This window comes from Chrysochloris asiatica, unplaced genomic scaffold, assembly GCF_000296735.1.
Source record: "Chrysochloris asiatica unplaced genomic scaffold, ChrAsi1.0 scaffold00003, whole genome shotgun sequence".
Taxonomy (NCBI): Eukaryota; Metazoa; Chordata; class Mammalia; order Afrosoricida; family Chrysochloridae; genus Chrysochloris; species Chrysochloris asiatica.
Window position 1 is genome coordinate 29,166,328 of NW_006408521.1, and position 14,371 is coordinate 29,180,698.

Here is a 14,371-nt window from a genome sequence, read left to right on the forward strand (position 1 = left end):
GGATTTTTTTAGAGTGCAGATTCTAAATAACTTCATCCTTTTGGAGTTGGGACCGAGATTCTAAATTTCTAACAAGAGGTGTTGCAGCAAGGATATAGGGGAAGCTCACACTTGTTCAAATAAAGGTTCTCTAAATTGGGACTCTTAAGCTTATGTACCACCTCAGTGTTGTTCATTTTAGCTTGAGCACAATCCTTGGCACATAACAGGCTATCGTTAGGTACTATCGAGTTGGTTCCAACTCCTGGTGACCCTACACAACAGAATGAAACACTGCCTGGTCCTGTGCCAGCCTCTCAATTGTTGCGTCCATTGCTGCTCCCACAGTGCCAATCTTCTTGAAGTCTTCCTCTTTAGCTGACCCTCCACTTTACCAAGTATAATGTCCTTCTCCTAGGGTTGGTCCCTATTGATTATAGGTCTGAAGTATGAGAAGTTTCACCATCCTTGCATCTAAGTATTCTGGCTGTACTTCCAACATAGACTTATTTGTTCTTGCAGTCCATGGTATTTTTATTATTTTTCAACACCACAGCTCAAATATATCAATTCTTACATGCATTGTCCAACTTTCACATGTATGTGAAACAACTGAAAGTACCATGGCTTAGGTCAAATGTACCTCAGCCCTCAAACTGGTATCTTTGTTCTTGAACACTTTAAAAGAGGTCTTGTGCACACATTTTCCTAATGCAATGTTTGATTTCTTGACTGCTGCTTCCAAAAATGTCGATTGTGATCCAAGCAAGTCTTTGACAACTTGAAATTTTTCTCCATTTATAATGATGTTATTTATTAGTCCAGTAGTGAGAATTGTTTTCTTTACACTGAGGTGCAATCCATACTGAAGATCTTTGATCTTTATTAGTAAATATTTTAAGTCTTCTTTGCCTCTAGCAAGCAAGGTTGTATCATCTGCATATCACAGGCTTAATGAATCTTTTTCCAATCCTGATGCTATGCTTTTAGAACTCACTTTCTCAGATTATTTGCTCAGGATAGATTGAATACCCATTCTTTACAATGCTGTAGTTGATCATGATCCAAAGTCAAAAGCCATTGTGTAAGTCAGTAAAGCACTAGTAAGTATCTTTCTGGTAGTCTCTGCTTTGAGCCAAGATCCATCTGATGTCAGCTATGATATCCCTAGGTCCATGTCCTCTTCTGAATCTGGCTTGAGTTTTCTGGTAGTTCTCTGTTGGTGCATTGTTGCAGTTGTTACTGAATTATCTTTACCAAAATTTTAACTTGTATGTGTTATTAATGATACTGTTTGATGATTTCCACATTCCAGTGGGTCACGACCTCTCTTTGGAATGGACAGAATCATGGATCTCTTCCAATCAATTGGCCAGTTAGCTAGCTAGCTTCCAAATTTCTTGGCATAGATGAATGATTGCTTCCAGTGCTGCATCAGTTTGTTGAAAGATTTCAATTTGTAGTCTTGTCAATTCCATGAGTCTTGTTTTTTTGCCAATATACAACAAGTAGTCATGTATAAAGAATGTATGTATGGGAACACCTCTGGGGAAGATAGAGCTACTGGGGTTTTATCTAGTGAAAGGGAATGTCCCTTAATTTTTATCCATCCTGTCGAATCGGTCCTGACTCAGCGACCCTGTATAGGGTTTCCAAGGAGCAGCTGGTGAATTTGAAATGCCAAACCAACATTGCAATGCTTATCCTACAGCACCACATCCCTTGAAGGGGATGCATTAAAGTAAATAGTCAAGGGATGTTAAGTGCCAACTTAACAACAACAAAAGTTCTAACTCATAGTGACCCTGTATAGGGTCTTCCAGGAATATCTGGTGGGTTTGAACTGCTGACCTTGTGGTTCAAGTCCACTGCTGATCCTACAGTGCCACACCAAGTCTAGTCAAGGGGTACTTTATTGGATTGAAGGAATTGCTAGTGTGCCACTGTAAGAAAAGCTTGGCAAGTTTTGTTGTTCCATCTCACTAGCCACTCCTTGGAAACCCTATACTAGGTAGCTATGAGTCAGGAAGGTACTTATCAATATGAATTGATGGAGTCCTGATGTGGTGCTGCAGGATAATGCACTGGACCACAAGAAAGACTTGAAACACAAGGTCAATGGTTCAAACCCACCAGCCCCTACTCAGAAACCCTATGCAGGGTTGCTGGGTTGGAACTAACTTGACCACACTTAACAACACAATGTGAATTGAAATATGACAGAAGTATGTATTTTTTTGGCAGATTTGGGCATTGATACTGGTCTTACTCATGACAAAGGGAAAGCTTCCCTAGTCCTCCCACAGTTGACAGTGTGAACTTTAATCCAAAAGGAACAAAGTTTAATTTCAGGACTAGGGATTGAAGGAATTGCTTTGTTTCAGAGATTTGGTACACTACCCTTTTTCCTTCATGAAGCTGACCAAAAGCTAAATAATTTGGAGGTGAGAGGCTTGTGTGTTATGAATATGTGGGTGGTGCAGGGGCAAGTCATGACGGACAATTTTGGGGATCAGTACCTTCACCACCATAGATAACTTGAACCTGTGCTGCAGAAATGGGAGACTGGAGGTGGTGATGGTGTGTAACTTTCCTGGGTGTTGGAAGCAGTGAAGGGGAAGAGAATTCACCTGCAACGAAAATGGGGGCTGTTGGGAGGTCTTGTGACAGCTCCAGCAGGTTGGCCCACTCATTACTCTTCTAGCTGAAGCGCGCGAAACTGCTCTGATAAAAAGACCTCCAGCAAAAGGCCAAGGCAAACGCGCGGGAAGCTCGGAGTTTTCCCGCCACTGCCGTGGGCGTGACTCTTGACGTCAAGACTCCGCCCATGCAAAAAATGAGGATAGGCGGGGTCGGCCTTTACCAAGATGGCAGCACGCATAGGACCGGAAGGAATTTGCAGATTCCGTCTTGACCCAGCCTCCGAGGTGGAGGTGGGACTGCTCTTTGGAATCTTACTCTTTCGGTATGCGCCCGCGCGACGAAATGACGTTGCGTGAGCACGCCCACTTAGATTCCTGAGTTCCTGACCCTTGCTGCGTCGGCAAACGTAGTGACGCGTGCAACCTGGACGATGGCGGACGCCGGCTTGCGCCGCGTGGTTCCTAGCGACTTGTATCCCCTGGTGCTCGGCTTCCTGCGTGATAACCAACTGTCAGAAGTGGCTAACAGGTTCGCCAAGGCGACAGGCGCTGTGAGTCCCGGGTTCAGGGTGCGGTCCGGGCTGGAACCACCACTAATCTCTAGGCCTTGACGTGTTTAGGGTTCTGGGGAGGGAGGTTTGTGGGGTCCGTTAGTTGAGTGCCTGCATAGCCTTTGTGCCGAGCTCTCGGTCGTGTCCCTTGGCGCCCCCTCTTTCACGAGGTCTGAGTAGATAGCGCTGTGACTTGTTACATTTGTCTGGTGAGCTGTACGGCGGCTGCCTTGTGGGACCGGCGTGGTCCAGGTCACGTGGGCTGGCGGAGTGCATCGAGGAGGGAGAGTCGTGTCCAAGGGTATTGGCGGCGCCTGGTTCTTTTTAGGCTGTTGGCTGAGGCAAAGTGTAAGTATTCCCAAGTTTCAGTTGCATTTATCCTTGACTTAAGGATGAGTGAAATTGCTTCAGAAATTAAACTTACTTAACTGCCATCGAGTAGATTCTGACTTATAATGACCCTATGGGACATAGTAGAACTGTACCTTTGGGTTTCCGAGGCTGTAAATGTTTATGGTAGCAGACAGCCTCATCTTTTTCTCTCAGAGCGGCTGGTGGGTTTGAACCATCGACCTTGTCATTAGCAGCCGAACGCTTAACGAGCTGTACCTTCAGGACTCCTTTCAGAAATAAAACTGGGAAATTTTGTTAATAAAGAAGAAAATAAACGAGAGTATGGTATACTGAACAGGAGGCTTGAGCATCATGGTCCTACCAAGCAGTAATCAAACAAAACTAGGTTTGAGTTTTACTCTAAGATACAGTCGGCTTGTTTCACATTAAGAGTATTATTTGTTGTTAGTGCCATCAAATCGGTTCTGACTCATAGAGACCCTGTATAGGGATTATAGGAGCAGTTAGTGGATTTGAACTGTCAACCTTGTGGTTTGCAGTCCAGTGCTGATCCTATAGGGCCACACCAGAAGTCCTAAGTATTATTACTTCTATCATGTCTGTTTTATAGAATTTTTGTGAATTTCAGTAAGGTGTTATATACAAAGTGTCAATCCCAGTGCATGATGTACTAGAAGCATTAATGCTCCAAACACATATAAGAGGTCCATGACCAGGAATATGATAGGTTTGGAATCCATCTCTATGAAAGCAGGCCCGACTATGGAGAAAAGCCCTGGGGAGAAGGGTAGAGTAGTAGTCTTCAACATGTATGGTAACGTGGCTAGGATGGTAGGTCTGTTCTTTGTAGCAGAATCATAGGCATTGAAAGATAATTAGATCAACCTCAGAGGGAATTTCCTTAAGCTGGGACAATCTATCATGTAAGCGAATAGAACTTTGAATGGACTGTTAAAGAGATGGGAGAGTGTATTTCCACAGTGGGTTGAAGCTTACAGAAATAGAATTTTTTGAAGAGGCAAATTCTTTTATCTTTTCAGTTCAGATACTAATCCTTTTACATGAATTAACTTTTATCCTATTAACAACTTGATGAGATGCTTAGTATTATTTACATTTTATAGAGAAGAAAGTTTCAAAGAGATTAAGTAATATGCCCAGGACTCTGGTGCTGTAGGATTAGAACTGGACTGCTAACCACAAGGTCAGTAATTCAAACCCACCAGCTACTCCTTGGGAACACTATACTGGATCTGTATGGTTGGAACTGACTCAAGGGCAGTAACAACATATAGTAATCATTCACTTTTCTCCTCATCTAACTGAGCCAGCACTCTTGTGTCCATGGTATGTGTGTCAATATTGTTATTATTATTAAGGACATTGGCAGTGCAGTGGTTAAGCATTTGGTTGGTCACTGAAATATTGACAGTGTGAATCTGCCAACTGCTCTGCAGAAGAAAGATGTGGCACTCTGCTTTGGTGAAAATTGCAGCGTTGAAAACCCTGTAGGGTCTGTTCTATCCTGTGGGCTGTTATGACTTGGAAGCTAGATAGATAGGTAGATTTTTTTTTTTTTTAATTAATATTATTAACAGCTGGATGCCATGATGGGGGTGGATGTATGGATGCTGGAAAAAAAGAGAGTTCTGCTTGCTGGGTAGATGAAGAAGCTTCAAAAAGCTCATGGAAAAGTGGAATTAAAAGATAATAGAATTTTACTATGAACTTTTTGAAGCCCCTCTGTAGCATAATAACAATTTTCTTTGGAGTCTTGTTTTCAGTGATTTAGTAGTACAAACCACATTGCAGGAAAGACACCCTCATATAAATGTTTGTGCACTTGTTTGATAGGTAAGGATAAATCCCAAGATAACACATTGCCTAGTATAAAGGGAATGCATGTTTGTTTTGTTTATTGTTGAGAATATACACAGCAAAACATGCCAAGTCAACAATGACATGTATTACATTCAAGTGGTGTGACCATTCTCACACTTTTATGTTGTTCCTCTATCATTAATGTAAAGGAGAGAGATGCATGTTTTGATAATTATCAATAAATAGGCAGGGGGTGGATGATGCCACAAACCACAGGAGTTAATCGAACTTTTTGGTATCAAAAATTGACAAATGTGCAAACAATGTTTTTTCCTAGTTTGTGCCAGTAGAAGTCTTAACAAGTTGTAATATTTACATCATATTTGGCTATTGGTTAGTGGGTAGTATTCCAAAAATGAATAATGCAACATACGGTCTCTGCTAGACTAGTCAGGATAACACTTCCTTACCTGGCTCTTTTTTTTTTCTACTACAGACTCATCAGGATGCCAATGCCTCTTCTCTCTTGGACATCTATAGTTTCTGGCTCAAGTAAGCCTTCCGTGTTCCACACTCTCTGTATACTTCCTTATATGATCTGGGCTTGTGTGTCTTGGTTTGGGAAGGACCTGGTCCTTCAGAAATTAGCATCATCTACTTCAGCAGGTCCACCAAGGCCCCAAAGCGGAAGTTACAGGCAAATGGGCCAGTAATTCAGAAGGCAAAGAAGACGACTTCGTCCAGTGACAGCAGCGAGGACAGCAGCGAGGAGGAGAAAACCCAAGTGCCTCCATCTAAGAAGACTGGTAAGGCAGGGCAGGGAGCTTGTGGTGGGGATTCTAGGAAAAAGATTTTGTAGCCTGTCTATACTACATGACTAACTCTTAACTATGTTCAGCGATATCTGCCAAGCAGGCCAGTCTGCCCCAGCATCCTGGAAAGGATGCAGCCAAAGCATCAGAGAGCAGCAGCAGTGAAGAATCCAGTGATGATGATGAGGAAGAGGACAGAAAGAAAAGGCCTGTCCAGGTGTGCAGCTTTGGGAATGGAACTGGGGGGATGCTTATAGAGTTTATTGCCTCTCTCATCTGCTTAGCTTTCTCTCTCTTGCTTCTCCACTGTACCCCTAAAAATAATAGGGGCCTTAGTCTTCTGGAATCCTGGTGTAGAATAAGCACTGGACCACAAGGTCAGTTTGAACCACAGGGTTGGTGGTTCAAACCCAACAGGCACTCCTTGGAAACCCTATGGTCACTATGAATCAGAACCGACTTGATGGCACTTTAGAACAACAGACAGCCTTTTATACTAAGATGCCCTTTGAGTAACCCAAAGCTTTTGCTGAGTCCCTTCCTTGTGCATTTTCTAACAGAAGGGCGCTAAGCCCCAAGCTAAGACAGCCACTGCCCCTCCCAAGAAAGCCGAGAGCTCTAGTTCTGATTCTGATTCTGATTCAAGCTCGGAGGATGAGGCACCAAAGAACCAGAAGCCAAAGACAACACCTGTGGCAACTAAAGCTCAGGCTAAAGCCCCAGCCAAACCAGGTACATCTTACCTTCCTAAGAGTTGGGTTGGGAGCAGGTTGCTGTGGGAACTGGTGTTAATTAGGTTCATTAGGTGTATGGGTGGAATGATACTAGTTGTTGATCTGGAGGTATTGATTAATGTCATCAAAAAATTTTTATTCACAGATAAGGTTTCATAAGCTGAGGCTAATAAATAGAAACAGTCACTGCAGCATAGAAAAATAGGATTCAAAAGAGAAAATGGTGTATACTCTTTGGCATTCTTTTAGTTATATTTCATAGACATTTTATGTTCCCACAACCTCTTTCCACTGGGACCACTTACACATCTGCTCTTAGTGCTTTTCAGTTCCATTTTTACTCCCCTTATGCCTTTATTTTCTAATTTTTCCTGTAAGAAGCTCTGATAGTGCTGTAGGTTAGATGTTGGGTTGCATCTAAGTCATTGGGTTAAAACCCCAGCAGCTTCTCTTGTAAAGATTTACAGTATGGGTATTCTACATAGGAGTTGGAATCGATTCAGTGACAGTGAGTTTTAGTTAATTTCTCCTGAGATGAGATCAGGTTATGATTTACAGAAGCTCCTCTGAATGGAAGCTGGCATGGAGGACTTAGAGGACGTACTTAAATTATTTGTATCCTGTCTGCCTTTTTCGATAGTTTTGTTCTTGAAATTAGAGAGGGAGTCATTCTCTTACACAGTAAGCCATGTCAGTCTCCTTCATGGCTGCTCCAAAGACAGGAGATCAATAGACTCTTTAGTTCTGAGCGCATAGGAAGAAGGGTTTTCATGCCCTCTGACTCGCCTTGTTATTCCTTACACACTCTTTATTTTGGAGCACGAACTCAAGTTGCACCTAAAGTAACCAATGGCAAAGCAGCTAGCAGCAGCAGCAGCAGCAGCAGTAGTAGTAGTGATGACTCAGAGGACGAGAAGGCAGCAGCTACCTCTAAGAAGGTCTGTACCATAACTTAACAAACAAGGGATACTGGGGTGGGAGTGCTCAACTCTGTTCCCTGGCAGGATTGGGTTGGGGGTCAGCATTTTACTGGGGTAATTGATTTTCTGTCTGATGCAGACTATACCTAAAAAGCAAATTGTGGCCAAGGCTCCAGTGAAAGCTACTGCTACCCCTGCCCAGAACAGTTCCAGCAGTGATGACTCCTCTAGTGAGGAGGAAGAGGAGCAGAAGAAACCCATAAAGAAAAAACCAGGTGACTGGACATGGGGAGTCATCCTGCATGACTGTGGCCAGGGCCCTATTGCCAGAGAACCTCCATGGTCACCATGTGGAATTCTCCATAGTGCTGCTGGGGAGTCTGCATGACATGACACTTGGCTTGTCCCAGAACAAGTGATCCAAAAAAAGAACAAAGTCACTGTGCCTTTTAGGCCCAGTCTTGAATCTACAGCCACTTCTGCCATTTTCTATGCATTAAAAGCGAGTCACTAATTCTAACCCATACTTCAGGGAAGGAGCTTTACCTCTAGAAGGAAGCAGTAGCAAAGAATCTGTGGATGTGTTTTTGTTTTTTTTAAGTTTTTATTATGAATTGAGTGATAGTTTACATGGGAGAACATCAGTTTTCTACACTTGTTTCATTGCAATGATTATAGTCTCTTCTGTGCGTCATCATTCAACAATATTTGCTTTTTTTCCTTCCGTCTGTGTTGTTTTTTGGATATACACAAAAACACTCCGGAATATATAATTTAAATAACCAAAGGACACATTCTGCAAGCCTGCCTCCTGGCTGCCAGCACACAGCCTTTCTCTTTTGTGGACGTTTTTTTGTTTTTTAATTTAAGGTTTTTATTGTGGATTGAGTGAAAATTTACAGGGCATATCATCAGTTTTACATTCAACAAATCATACATCTTGTTTCATTACATTGATTATAATCCATCCCCTCCATGTACCATCAGTTAACAGTATTTCTCTCTATCCACTTTAGCTTTTTAAAAACAAACCAAAAATTCACTCAGGCACATATAATAATTTACATCTCCAAAGGGCACATTCTGCAAGTCTGCCTCCTGGCCACCAGCTCTTAGTCTTGTGGATGTATTTTTAAATTACTACCCTGTTCTTTTAAACAGGTCCTTATAGTTCAGTCCCCCCGCCTTCTACTCCCCAACCAAAGAAGTCTCTGGGGACTCAGCCCCCCAAGAAAGCTGTAGAGAAGCAGCAGCCTGAGGAAAGCAGTGAGGACAGTAGCGATGAATCTGGTGAGTTGGAGAGGTGGGCCAGGGGGTGAGCAGTCAGGAAGGGAGTCAAGTTTTAGTCCTGTTGCTTTTTACTGAGGTGTAAGACAGTTAAGGCTCAGGATGTTGTCACGTCCTCCTTTCTGTTACTCTGTTAGCTCTCGGCCCAGTATAATGCTATAGATTCTCCCCAGATTCAAGTTCTGAAGAAGAGAAGAAATCCCCAGCTAAAGCAGTTACCTCTAAAGCAACCCCTAAGCCAGCTCCAGCCAAGAAAGCAGCCGAGAGTTCTTCAGACAGCTCAGGTAAGACAGGTGGAAGGCCTCAGCAGTGGGATACTCACTGGGTATATGTTACAAGGACCGCCAGAATCTGCTTTGGGAAGCTGTTTATTCTGCTTCCTCTTTGTCTAGACTCAGACAGCTCTGAGGACGAAGCTCCTGCAAAGCCAGTCAATGCCACCAAAAATCCTTCAAGTAAGCCAGCTGCCATTGCCAAACAGCCTGCAGCCAAGTCAGCTGCAGCTCCCAAGCAACCTGCAGGCAGTGGCCAGAAGCCTTTGTCTAGAAAGGCTGATAGCAGCTCCAGTGAAGAGAGCAGCTCCAGTGAGGAGGAAAAGAAGATGAAGAAAAGTGTGGCCACCCCTAAGGCCAAGGTGATGGCCAAAGCAGCTTCAACTCTGCCTGTCAAACAGGTCTCTCAGGGAGGTGGGGATAGCAGTTCTGACTCTGACAGCTCTAGCAGTGAGGAAGAGGAAGAGAAGACCTCTAAAGCCCCAGTTAAAAGGACGCTGCAGAAGGCGGCAGCAGCTGTCACCTCTTCCAAGCCAGCCTCCAAAAAGAAAGGAGAGGCGGAGAGCGATAGCAGTTCTTCCTCTGATGACTCCAGTGAGGAAGAGGAGGAAGAGAAGCCCAAGGGCAAGGGTCCTCCAAAATCACAAGGTCCCAAGGCCAATGGCACCTCTGTACTTACTGCCCAGAATGGAAAAGCAGGTGGAAACAAGAATGAGGAAGAGGATTCACTGGCAGTTTCCAAGCCAGGTCTGTATCCAAAAAACCTGCCGTTTTGAGTTTTGCTCCCCAAATCAAGATGGGATGTAGCCTTGAGGGCCGAGACAGGGAGAGGAAACCCACTAATAAACTGCCAGTTGTAGACCTTCAGTGTGGGAAACTGAGAGGAAGAGAGGAATCTGGCATGTTGAATCTAACTTTGTGTTTGTGTTGTTGGTTCAGGAAAGAAACGGAAGCAGAATGAGGCTGCCAAGGAGACAGAGACTCCCCAAGTCAAAAAGCCGAAGCTCCAGACCCCCAACACATTTCCAAAAAGGAAAAAAGTAAGTTGTCTCAGTTTCCTTTCAGGAGCCAGAAGTAGAAAGAAGCGTCTGAGTCTCATCTTGACAGCGCTCTAGTGGCCTGCCTGCACGTGTGTGGAGCTCAGAGGGCCCTCCTGTTTCATGCCCACTCTCTTTAATGTCCTACTTTATTCTTCAGAGTGAGAAAAGGGCATCATCCCCATTCCGGAGAGTCAGGGAAGAGGATATTGATGTGGATGCTCGAGTGGCAGACAACTCTTTTGATGCCAAGGTGAGGAGAGGGGCCTGTTGTTTACTCTGAAGGGGGCATCCAGTGGAAGAGGGGAGCAGGAAATAGAAAAAGAAGAAAGCAACGGGGTCCTGACATTGAGCTTCTTCTTCGTGGTGACCATGTCTTCTCTACCTACCAGCGAGGTGCAGCTGGAGACTGGGGAGAACGAGCCAATCAGGTGCTGAAGTTCACCAAAGGCAAATCCTTCCGGCATGAGAAAACTAAGAAGAAGCGGGGCAGCTACCGGGGAGGTGCCATCTCTGTCCAGGTCAATTCCATTAAGTTTGACAGTGAGTGATGGGCTACCTGGTGAAGTAAGGATGATGCTCCAGGATAACTCACTTTCCACAATGGACCTGGAACCCTCAAATCTCTTCAGGGAAGGTCTCCGTGAAGACGGCAGCTTAGAGTAGATAGTGAAACTTGGCAACACAACATTTCTCTCTGGTCCTTTTCTGTGTTCCTAGTTTTGTACAGATTTGATTTTGAGTATTGAGTAGCAGGGACTTGCTAAAAGAGAGTGTTAATTTTTAAGGACATTTGTTTGATTGTCATCGCATTATGCCTCTTATATGGAGGTCCTGATATTGGGACATGTGTATTTTATATTAAATCACTTCCTATTGATTTTTGTGGTAATTTTCGGAGGTGGGTTCTCACAGATTCAGTTTTGACAATTGCCCAGTACATAATAAAAGTTGTGTCTATGGATTTTTATAATTACTTGAAGGAGAGTTCTGTCTGTATGGTTCACTTTTCTTCCCTCCTACTCCTCACAATCATGGTGAGGACTAGTTTAAGAATGGTTTGGTTACATGTGTCTGTCAAGAATTCACTGTGTAATTCGTTTTCTTTCATTGTGCCTGGGACAAAATTCACTTTTGTTACAGACAGAGTTCTGGTGTCTGACTTCTGTACTTCAATCTGAATATTTTGTTGCCTGTAATTTTGTCACGATTACATAATGTTTATAGTACGGACTTTAAAAAAAACACAATTCTATTGTCGAAGCACATTAGTTCATAAATGTTATGATTTAGATCTCCAGTTTCCAGAGAAGCTTGTAAAACGTTGAGGACTCATTTTCTCTCTTTTCTTTTTAACATTTAAAGAACAAAATAACCATAATTTATTGTGAAAGATACATATCACTTGGTGTTTGTGTCTTGGCAGTAGTTGTGACTACAAATTGGTTTTATTAACTCTGAAATTGTTGGGGACCACTGAGTGGGGGCAACCCAACTATCTTTAATTAAAAATCTCAATCCCCAGTAGAAATTACATTATATTAGGTGAGTTTATAAGTAACCTTTGTATGTGTTAATGGAAATGGAAACTACTTTTATAAAATATATTAGTTGGTAAGACTTAAGTATAATTGGGTTTGAAGATGGGATTATTGTAGCTGGTAGTTGTAAATCATAAAAGCCATTGCTGTTAAATTGAATTCCAACTCTTTAGGACAGAGTAGAACTAACTGCCCCATGAGATTTTCAAGCCTTTAAGTCGTAATTAACAGAGGCATACTGCCATGTCTTTGGAGGAGTGGTTGGTGGGTTCAGACCACCCACCTTTCTGGTTAGCCACTGTACCCCACTGGGTCTCTTGGTAATTGCTACACAGAAGCAATTGACATGCCCCCTTACGATCTTAAAATGTCAGTAATATTGAGCTTAATGATAAAAACCATTGAACAGAGGTAATGACACCTAGGGTGAGTTGTTTAAATGTAAAACTGTTGGTAATGCTGAGTCAGCAAATGGCTGGGCTAACCCTGTGGGACAAGCTATCATGGATGAGATACAGGTTTTTGGATTAGCCTTCCATGCTCACTAACTTAATGATGATCTGGTTGTTCCTGTAAGTGCTAACACTTAAGTGCTCACATGGCTGTCACAGACTGCATGGTGAAAGTTAAATGTTTTGTTATAAAATAAACTAGCTGGTTTATAATGTGTCTTTGGGAGTATTATTAGAAGTGAGCCCACATCCTTCCTGCTTCCCACCCAAACCGGAGCAACTCAGGTGCCATTTTGAGGACTAAGGTCCAGACCTGGAGAGTTCACTGCAGAGGCATCTGGGCAGCAACTTGCTGGTTCTTCTTGGGTGCATCTTGTGTGTCATGTCTTTTAGGCAGTATTCCACCCATACATAGTCTAAACTGGGGGTTGGCCCACGGCTTGTTTTTTCATCTTGCCTAGGAGCAATATTGCCTCAGAATGGACTAATATGATAAACCAACATCATGATAAACAGAAGAAATACTGAAGTTATCAAATCTGCAATCAATGCACGTGGAAGTTAAGTGCCATCAAGTTGGTTCTGACTCAGTGACCCTGTCTGTATAGGGTTTCCAAAGAGCAGTTGGTGAGCTTGAACCGTCAATTTTTCAGTTCAATGCATTAACCCACAGTGTCACATCAGGAATCATGGGGAAGTAGCAGTCAAGAAATTAAACGATGTATTACATTAGTAGGCAAACTGACAAAAGGCCTCTTTAAAGTGTTAAAGATCAAAGCTGTCACTTAGAGGACTAAGGTGCGGCTGAACCACGCCATTGTCTTTTCTTTTTGTTGCTGTTCATTTGTCTGCCATCTTAAAAAGTTGATTTTTATTTTTTTAGCTCATTTATTGTGAATTAAGTAAAGGCTTACAAAGCAGATCATCAGTTTTACATTTAATAAATCATACTAAGTTTTTTTTATGTTTGTAATCCCCTCCAAATACCATTAGTTAACAGTATTTACCTTTATTCACTTTACTCTTGCGTTCCTCTCTGTGTCTTCTGCTGCCTTCATCTTTATGTATATTTTCTTAATCAAGAAAATCATAGCCATGGTATTTTCAGTTGCCTCATTTGCATGCAAAAGCTGGACAATGAATAAGCAAGACTATAAGAAACAGTGCATTTGATTCATGGTGTTGGAGTAGAATATTGAAAGTACCATGGACTCCCAGAAGAACAAATTGGTCTTGAAAGTGCAGCCAAAATGCTCTTTAAAGCAAGGATGGTAAGATTTTACCTTATACTTTGGACATGTTATCAGAGGGATTATTAGTTCCTGGAAAAGGACATCATGTTTGGCAAAGTTGAGGATCAGGAAAAAGGAAGACCCCCAAGGAGATGGATTGACAGTGGCTAAAATGGTGGGCTCAGATGACCATTGTGAGGACGGCTCAGGTCAGCAGTTTTGCATGTTTAGTACTGTCAAGTTGGGTCCAACCCATAAGTTACTCTATAGGTTACTGAGTAGTGGCTGGTGAGCTTAAACTGTTGACCTTGCAGTTTGCAGTACAAATTGACTTTGCAGTCCAGCGCATTAACCCCTAGCTCGGCAGCAAGACTCCCTGTTGTGCATAGGGTTGCTGTAAGTTAGGATCAACTCATGGGGACTTAACAATAGGAACTAAGAATGATTTTTACATTTTTAAAATACTTAGAGGAAAAAGTGTGACAGAGACCACATGTGACCTACAAAGCGGAAAGTTGCTATCTGACTCTTTACTGAAAAAAGTTTGTTATCCTCTGGTCTATACTGGAATGCCAATAATTCTTATGTTATTCTTCTTTATGTTATCCAACATGAATCTTAGGCCTTCTTCAGATTTTTTTATCCTTTTTTCTATCTTTGTAGTGTTGAGCTCTGGTAGCGTAGTGGTTATGAATCAGGCTGCGAACCTTAAGGTCAGCGGTTCGAAACTACCAGCC

At 42.7% G+C, this 14,371-nt stretch overlaps 1 protein-coding gene across 2 annotated transcripts; it reads left to right on the plus strand.

Annotated features, from left to right (window-relative positions):
* Window positions 1-3,052: 3,052 nt before the first annotated feature.
* On the plus strand, window positions 3,053-10,960 carry NOLC1 (nucleolar and coiled-body phosphoprotein 1). 2 transcript variants are annotated; one of them, XM_006831283.1, is made up of 13 exons: window positions 3,053-3,172; window positions 5,844-5,899; window positions 6,011-6,153; window positions 6,246-6,376; window positions 6,720-6,891; window positions 7,713-7,831; window positions 7,953-8,088; window positions 8,975-9,103; window positions 9,274-9,384; window positions 9,493-10,119; window positions 10,312-10,412; window positions 10,570-10,662; window positions 10,802-10,960. In XM_006831283.1, the coding sequence occupies exons 1-13, from the start codon at window positions 3,053-3,055 to the stop codon at window positions 10,958-10,960; spliced, it is 2,097 nt and encodes a 698-aa protein (XP_006831346.1). The 2 variants fall into 2 exon arrangements, with proteins under 2 accessions (XP_006831346.1, XP_006831347.1); XM_006831284.1 differs by having other exon boundaries at window positions 6,014-6,153.
* Window positions 10,961-14,371: the final 3,411 nt, after the last annotated feature.